The sequence below is a fragment of the Erigeron canadensis genome, chromosome 3 (assembly GCF_010389155.1).
Source record: "Erigeron canadensis isolate Cc75 chromosome 3, C_canadensis_v1, whole genome shotgun sequence".
Classification (NCBI taxonomy): domain Eukaryota; kingdom Viridiplantae; phylum Streptophyta; class Magnoliopsida; order Asterales; family Asteraceae; genus Erigeron; species Erigeron canadensis.
This window is the reverse complement of record NC_057763.1, coordinates 4,495,609-4,504,964: the sequence shown is the minus strand read 5'-3', so window position 1 is coordinate 4,504,964 and position 9,356 is coordinate 4,495,609. Positions and strand designations below refer to the sequence as shown.

The window sequence follows — 9,356 nt, the reverse complement described above, 5'->3', positions numbered from 1 at the left end:
TACTTAAATTACTCTTAATTTTCAACATATTCTTAACTAATATACTAGATCTTCTCAAAATATCCATAAAGTATTTTTCAACCTTATCTATCCAAACTATTTCTCTTCCTTTTTCATTAATTTAAATATTACCTATAATTACTTAATGAAATTTATTTACAACATACATCATTTAACCCTTAAAATAACTACGCTACCTCCTTTTACATCAATTATCTTTGCATTAATAACCACTCCGTTACCGCCACCGCATTGCGCGAGTACTTTGCTCATCTTATAAAAAGAATAACCCTATGTAAATAGTTACATAATTGAAAATGTCTAAAATACCCTTAATGATTATATCACACTATTAGTCATTCTACATCATTTATTTAACCTCTATTCGTTGATTACTTGTATATATGATTGATAATCACATAAGTTAGATATGTCTAGTCAATTTAAATGGAGGCGGTTTGGATTTTACTCGATTGAGTATTTGATTAGATGTTGACACTTAACACAATTTTATATTAGTCTAAACTCACATTAGGGGGAGTGAGTTTTCAAAATCTGTGTTTGGTATTGCGATTACAAAACAAAATCTGTGTTTTCAAAATAGATTATGCGTTTTCAAAATTGCGTTTTGATAGCCAAAAATCACTTTTCCATACAAACACCTTTTTAGATTATTTGCGTTTTACAAACGTAATAATCAAATAATAACTTTATAAGGCAATCCCAAACACCCTCTAAATTACTCGACCTCATTTAACCCTCCAATATTTTTTTTCAACCTTTTTTAGTGACAATCATTACTCCCAACTTTTTTTCCATCTCTCTTAACTCTCCTATTAAATTTTTCAACCTTCTCTTTCACTTTTTCTTCTACTTACAGATCAAAGCTACACACCCAACCTTTCCTCCCATCTCCCTTGAGTGGCCGAACCATTCCTCGATCTCCCCATCATCCTTTTTTTTTCCTTTCCCCTTTAATGATCATTTATGTTCTTTTATTCTAAAATTAAGATAACATATTCAATTATATTATAATTGGCTATTAAATGAGATCAATTTTTTGAAGCCGTTAAAAAAGAAAGTCCCAATTATTGATAAGAGTGAGGTCTAATTTGTTTTGTACATAGTTAACAAAACTTTCTTAGTTTCTTGTTTATTATCACCAATTATCAAGATGGTAGATAATCACTCTCGTGTGTTATCAATACATACAAAACATCTATTTGCGTTGTGAGGGTTTAAATCGTAAGTTTCATAATACATTACTCCGCATAAGTGATACTTTTTTTAAAGCATATAACTCGCGCAATGCGGCGGTGGTCATGATAATGCCGTTGTAGTGGGGGGCCGAGTGTTGGTGGTGGAGACGGCGTCGAGTGGTGTGGATAATTGATGTAAATGGTTAATGAAAATATATTAAAGAATAAAGGATTGGTAGTGTAAATTAATCATTAATGTTATGGAGTGGTGTATGTTGAAATATTTTAAGGGGTGCTAAGTGAAAATATTACATATTTTTAACACTTCCATAAATAAAAGGAGCTATTTCTTTTATAATATAATATAGATATATGTAGAAATAAAACATAAAAGAAGTAACATAAATTAATTAGATGACATTTGGTTTGCATCTACGATTATCAATGGGAATGGAAATGGATTTTGGTTTGATAGAAAATCAGAAAAATAAAATAAAGATTTTGTAAATATGTGAAATATAATCATAAAATACAATTGAAGTGATTGTATTTAATTAAGGGGAAAGAGTGTAGTCGGCAAGTTTTATCAGTAAGGTGAATCGGCTAGTATCAGCTTTTTGGCAAGCTATACCACATGCATCGACAAGTTTTGATAAATTCCATCGGCAAGTTAAATCGGCTACATTTGGCCGATTGAAATAGACGTTGGGAGCATGAGAAGCATGGGAAAAGCCATTGCCATATTGCCACATGTCAACAAAGTTAAATATTAAAAGTAAATGTATACAACTTGTGGATCGGTAGCTTTTATTTCTTATACCTTCATATTTAACAACCAATGGCAAGTTTTGGTAAAATAATTTCATACCTACATGGCATAATCTTATTGTCAAAAAATTTGCCAAAGTGCCGATAATTGGCACACTCTTGCCCATAAGAGAACGTGAAATCATTTTTTTAAAATCAAATTGGTTGGCCGGTTGAATCGGGAACGTAAGGGATGAATAGTTTTTTAGAAACTCTGGTTCGGTTGTTTAAGAAAATGTTTAAAAACTTTTGTCCCAAGACTCAAACCTAAGTTGAGGGGCAAGTTTGTTACCAGCTCTCTCAAGAGAAGGCTGTGATTATTTTTACTAAATAAAATATATATCATCAAAATTTAGAATTCATTAAAACAAAATTGGCCTAAAAATTAATATGGATTGTAGTTAAGCGGATCAAACACACTACCTGGGATTAAAAGCTTGCGCGCTTTACCATCCCTTCAAAGTTTATACTTTCATATATTTTTGAAACCAATTTTTTATGCATCTCTTCTGATGAATGGATATTTCTAATTATAAATTTAAAATAAAATATGGTCTTTCCAGTATGTTAGAATCAGTTAGACCGATTGAACCTTAAACCGCCTCTTACACAAATTCAATATTGTTTTCGGTTTTGATAACAATAGGTGATATAGAATGCAAAAGTAATGTATTTGAATGTGTAAAAGAAAAAGTTTACAAAACCGTTTTATGATGGCCAGGCTTTCTAAAACCTATTAACTAAAACCCATGTTTTATTGGTTATATGAAAACCCTAAAAACTAACAATAGTAATGAGTTTCTTATTCATTCTCTACATCTAAAACCCAAATTTGAATAAAGTAAGATTCGAACGTAAGAGACCTTTTAAGAAAACAAAATTCCAGACTCCATGCCACTATTAAAAACAAAATTCAAGACAAGGTAACACAGTTACATTAGGACACGTAGACTGGAAATTGGACAAAAGTCAATAAGGATCCAATCTTATTATAAGCAATTTTTGCATCTCGAGGCAGATTGCAGAGCAGCTATTGATAGGTAAAAAGACGGAATTTGTAGTTTCTTCTAGAAGGTAGGTTACTAGATCAAGCCATTAGCAAATCCAATTTGGACAATAGCTACATTGAGAAAACTTTGAAGACTATCAACAGACAAACTCAAGGTTCAAACAAGTGATTTGGTCAATTAGCAATTACATTATTGATTGGAAAAGTGCATTCATTCATTTATCAGCTTCCTGAATTGTTTACCTCAAGGTCACTTATATATGATCAAGAGGATCACAAACCGGAATCATCACCTACACGGTTTCTAAATCAAATCGGGAAAAACTTGGTAGTAAAAAGAAAAGGTAAGAACACAAGCCAAGGTGAATAACCTCTGCAGTGATATAGTGACAATTGATATCAACAGGCCAAAATAATATGTTCTACTACCATGGTTTTGCCACTTTAAACACAAGTAAACTCATATACAACTACCTGCGAAGCATGCCATGGACAGATGTACTATTTAGCATCTCTAAAACCAACTAGAACAAAACAAGACCAAACATTTGACACTTGACCTTCAAATGGCAGCATAACCAAAAGTTTCATCAGAACCCCAATGACATACTTAATTCCCATGACATAGCAACTTTAAAAACTTGGTTTAGTGACACTAGGGGAAAAGCGATACTTGACCTTGCTTGTTTCAAAATAATAAGCTAACGATTTAAGTTGAAGAAGCTGGAGCCTCTTCCTTCTTCACCTCTGACTTTGATTCTGGTTCTCCCTTTTGGGCTCTATCTTCAACACTTAAGTTCTCAAGCATCCGAGCAGCATTTGAGGCATCTTCATTCTCGTCCTGTTGAGCCTCAGCCACTTTGTTCTCCACAGCCTGCGGAGACTTGGCCACTCCATTCTCTTCCTTATCCTGTCGAGACACGGTCACTCTGTTCTTGTTCAGTTGAGACTCAGCCACTTGTTGAACTGTTTTCATGAACTGCCTACGAACTAAAAACCCAGAATAGTATAAAGCACATTACATTTACAGGTCAACAAGAATTGGATATCAAAACAATGAAATTACAAGCACATAACCTAAAGAATTGGATTTCATGCTGCTATAGCACATACAAGCAAATATATTTTATTCATAAACGTATAATTAAAAGAGAGGTCAATGCGCCGTTCAAAAAAAAGAGGTCAATGCGATTTTTATAATGGAAGAATGTCATTTTTTAACTTGTATCAAAGCACATTAACATGAACTCAAAAATTAAAAAGAAGTGCAAAAGTAGATTAAAAAAAATCAGAAATTACTTTAAGAGAACAAAGATTTACTAAATCCAGGAATATTTTGGAGATAACTAAACATATACGGCTAAACAAAGATTAGATTCTGAACAACATGGTAGATTAGATTCTGAACAACATGGTTTACAACAATTGATCTGCCATTTTCATTAACCTTTAATTCCTCATCCATCGTAATGAATACTAATTGTTCCTCTAACAATTCTTTTCTCCAAGTTCAGGTAGGATTACATTTTTTTGGGTTCAAGCACTTTTGCCTTTTCAGGCAGTTTGGAGCATAGCAAATAGAACAAAACCTTCCTCCTTGCATTCTACAGCAATAGTACCCTTGATCCTTGGTGCCAGATGTATTGATGTCTTTGATACACTTCAAGCCTTTTTGACCTATTTCAAATTAAAGCCTTTCCCATACATAATAATTTAGTAATTATTGTAGTTCATCTATGGTTAGTCGAAGATTCTCGAAGTCTCTAGTTTAGGTTATGTCACAATCCACATTTTAATCACATTATTATCGTCAACGTTCAAACATGTAACTAGCAGCTGGAAATCTAAAATTCTTCATCATTAAACTCAAGGAAAAAAATATTATTATCATGAGCCTTGATTCCTATACCATCGTGAGAATGCTCTAACTTTCGATTTCACTTAGTTGGCATTTTTCTTTAGGTCAGTTTGGACCATAGATGCTCTGATGTCTACAAAAATCACGGGTAACTTCTTTTCTTTTCAAAACTAATTAACCTATCTAGAACCATTCCTTAATGATTCTAGTCTAACTTTCATAGCTTAAGCTGACCTCAACTCTTAGTATCTTTTCTTAGGAGTGCAGGGTCCCTTAAATATAATAGAGCACATATTATAAAATATAGTTTTAATTTGGCTCAAAAGATCATTGATGTCTAAAGATCCCAGATTCAAATGAGCTTGCTATATTACAATTTTTCCTTCCTCAACTTAAACTTATTGGCAAAATGACATCGATTTTTCCTAACATTAATAGCGAAAAACTTGCACAAACTCTCTGAAACCAAACTGAAAGACCGGAGCTCTTTCGTAATACATAACACAGTTATCTATAAAAAGAACTCAACATTCATCTTGAGAAATAGAGGCTAATGAGTAAGCTAAGAATGTCAACAGTTATATGGCCAACAGAGTTTTTTGTTGGACTAGTAATTTCTAAATATCACAAAACTAGAGAGTCAAGGGTGAGCTTTGTAAAAGTAGTAGACTCGAATTTCTGAAACGCGGGTGATAGGAATTGTTTTTAGAGCTGAGCTTGGTAAACTCAGGTGATGACTAGTGATGAGGACACGAGTTTTGCAAACTCGCGTCATGCCTTCTTTGTGCAACTCTGCAACAAAACTGATGGCTGCAAATGATGGCTGGAAACAGAATGGTAAATTGATGGGTGCAAATGATCATGAAGGCCGGAAACAAAAAAAATAGATCATGCAAGTTAAAGGCATAGCCCGAGTTTTTGAAAGTCAGGTCTTCACTTCTTGGCAGCTTTGTATCAGGCTTACAAGTTGCAAGAGGTACAGCCATCACTCGGGTCCGCCAAACCCTAAAATTTCCCAAAGCCTGAGTTTCCTAAACTTGGCATACTGGTTTTGAAAAAGCCTCCATTGACCCGCTTTAGAAAGATTACTATTCTTCCAAAAAAGTACCAAAATGAAGATGGAAATGCATGGTCTCGGTATCCATTCTGATACAAGATAACAATTTATAGATCTAGGATTCAGCAAACACCATTAGCACTTAAAAGACTCGCGCTACAAAACCATGGGTCTGTCAGTGTTAACACAAGATAACATCGGTCGGAAACATCCAACGTCTGACATATATATACACTTACAAGTCTCAACCCTAAATACCTTGGTAAGATTGAGTCCTGACATATTCTTGACCCTAAATACTACACCAGAGCTTTAATACCAACTACAAGACCATATTCTTTCATTAAACATAACACGCTAATAATTTTATTAGCCACACTCGGTCATAAAAAGCTATGTCTCAAGTGAATTTCACAAATCACATAAAAATATTCAGATCCAACAACTCCAAAAACAGAAACTAAACACGGTACAAGAATAGAAGATAAAAATCGGACTTACTGTCAATGGTTTGAAATTTCATGCAGAAAAGCTCATCTTTGAGTACACCATCAGAAAAATCAGAAGCTCGCCAAATACATGACTTCTCGTTTTCAACATGTTCTTGAATTGATATAGTCGGAAGAACTAAAGCAAAAACACGACCACATTCATTAACTAACCATTAAAAAAAACCCACAATCCGTATTGACGTAAAGAAACACACAATCAAAAATAAACACATACTCCAATGATTAGCACAGATTTTGAGGGTTTTGGCTTGTCGCATAAGGAGACGAACTTTGTTAGTTACTTTATGCTTTAACAGCTTAACAGAACCAGCACCTCTTTCTTTCCACTGATCACTATCCTTATCAAACCTATATAACTTTGCCTTACTGAAATATAACAACAAAACATACATTAATAAACCAATAACTGACAGGTTACTCATAATTCTTAACAATAGTAGTTATTTGGGGGTTAAAAAACACTTTTTTTTTTGAAGTTACTTTTGTGACGATTAGCTGGCTATAATAAAGTGGAGGAAAATAGTGAAATGTTCATTTGAAAACTAAAATTTCTGTGAAAACTTGGAAAACTGGCCAAAACACACTGTCGTCTGAATCAAACACAATGTGTTTTCTAAAAACACACTGTGTTACGTTTTAAATCACAGTGTGCTTTTGATAGCGCGTGAAAATCAGAAAATTGTTCAAACACACTCTGATATGAACTTAACATAATGTGTTTTCTAAAAACATGTTAAAAAGCCATTGTGTTAAATTCAGATCACATGTTTTGGTCAGTATTCTAGTTTTAACGAAAAGTTATATTATTAAAGCTAATATATATGGCTACAATAAACAATAATATCAGAGAAACATGTATAAAAGAATATGAATAAAATCAAGATAAAAAAGTATATATAAATAAATATATAAGTTAAAAAATGAAGTAAGGAATTAGATATAGATATAGAGAGATACAGATCGAGGATAGCGTTTTCATCTTCTTCACCGGTGGAAACGGCGACGGCTTTAAGTTTGACAATCGGAGTAACCTGGGCTCCGGTATCTTCTTCTTCGCCGGCGGCGTCGTTGGTGGTGTCTTCTTCATCCGTGAGCTCCGGTCCTTTGCCTTTGCTGCTGCTTGATGACATGTTGTGTGTTTGTGTGGGTCAAATTTTTGAAACAAAGAAGTTTTGATTTTTCAGGAAAAAAGTTATGGATTCTGGTTTTTTGTATTGTATCGTGCGTGTATGTAAAGTGAACTTGTTGTATATATTGATTTTTTTTAATTTTCTAAGAGATTTTTAAAAATTAACATATAATTTTGTTTTACTTTTTAGTACATATACTAGATTATAGATCCGTGTTCAATACTGGACACGAGACTTACAACATTATTAATATTAGATATTACTATATGTAACTCATAAAAGCTTATAAGTTCAAAGTTGAAAATATAAGTAGATACTAAGTATTCAATTCAAATGTCAAGCATGTTAAGCTAATCAGAAAGTAAACTAATTTAATAAAAGAACATTGGAAACATATATCTTTCTTCATTATTTGAAAGTCTTCTATCATAGATGAAATTTGTTGTATTATTTTTTGTCTTCTCATCTTTGTCACATATTAACACCTTAAAGCCCGTTCTCGACAGGGGCGGTACCACATGGGGGGCAAAGGGGGCAAATGCCCCCCTCAAAATTTAGATTTTGTCATGCATTTTCAAATTTTTCATCGATTTAAAAAAATTTCTTATAGGTTTTTAACATTTTAACCTATTTTTTAATTTTGTCCCCTCTATGATTTTTTCGTGATAACGCCTTTGGTTCTCGACTTAACTCGAGATACTGCAATGTACAATTGTTCGTGTGTGAAACCGGGCTTTGTAGATAGAAACTAATTTTAATAACACTGTAAAAATAATTATTTTAGTTATTTGTTTTATATTAATTACATAAAATTATGTAAAAAACTAAACGATGACATCAGCGAGAGTCAATTTGATAAAATCAAGCGATATGATTGGTCAATAAGTCATTAGTTCAACTGTTTTTTAGTATATATTAAAATTAAAATTAAAATAGTACAATTACTATTAAAATCTTAATATATTTACATTAAATTTAAATTATTCTTAATTAATTAATTATATATATAAGATAGAATATATTATTGGATATATATTAGTTATTATTTTATTAGATAAATATTAGCTATTATTCTATTAGATATATATTAGCTATTATTATTTATTTATTATATTAAATTTATCGGGTAAAAAGTGTAAATTTGTGATGTAAACTAAAAAAGTGTAAATTAAAATAAAAATTGAAAACAATAGTCAACATTAAGAAATCGAGAGCTATGATTGGTTGATAAGTTATTAGAACAACTGTGTTTTAGTATAATAAAAGATTTTTCGTCTAACTCATGCCGGAGGTCTCGAGTTTATGGGAAGAACACTTCAAAGAATTTCACAAATAAAGTCCTCCAGTAAAAGAGTTTTAAGTCCTGCAGAGAGACATAGTTTACCATTATTGCGATTAAATGATCCACACCTTCAAAAAAAAGGAAAAAAAAAAGAAAAAGAAGGGAAGATGATTAGCAACACCATATTCATGTTTTTCATATACAAAGTTGATAGGGAGGTAATATACTGATTTTATTAATAACCAAGTTATGTCACTCAGGCGTCGTTACTCTAAGAGACAAAACGTTTATTTTATGCGAGAATAATTTGTTTCAAAGTAGAACTACAATTCCAAGTATTTTAGTCAGAATTCGACATGAGATGACACCTCACCTACAATCATGGTTGTAAAATACCCCCGAGTCGGCCGATAACCCAAAATAAACTTCTGACTCCCCACCTTGTCGAGTTCGAGTCACAAGTTCTCTTACCTCGATACGCACAAAATGATGATGAAACGTG

General features: G+C 32.4%; 1 protein-coding gene across 1 annotated transcript; it reads right to left on the bottom strand.

Moving 5' to 3' along the window:
* Positions 1-3,378: 3,378 nt before the first annotated feature.
* LOC122594420 (ran-binding protein 1 homolog b-like) lies at positions 3,379-7,676 on the bottom strand. Its single transcript, XM_043766880.1, has 4 exons — positions 7,400-7,676; positions 6,657-6,808; positions 6,432-6,557; positions 3,379-4,005 (listed from the first exon to the last, which is right to left on the bottom strand). Exons 1-4 carry the CDS (start codon positions 7,570-7,572, stop codon positions 3,725-3,727), a joined length of 732 nt encoding a protein of 243 aa, XP_043622815.1. The 5' UTR covers positions 7,573-7,676; the 3' UTR covers positions 3,379-3,724.
* Positions 7,677-9,356: the final 1,680 nt, after the last annotated feature.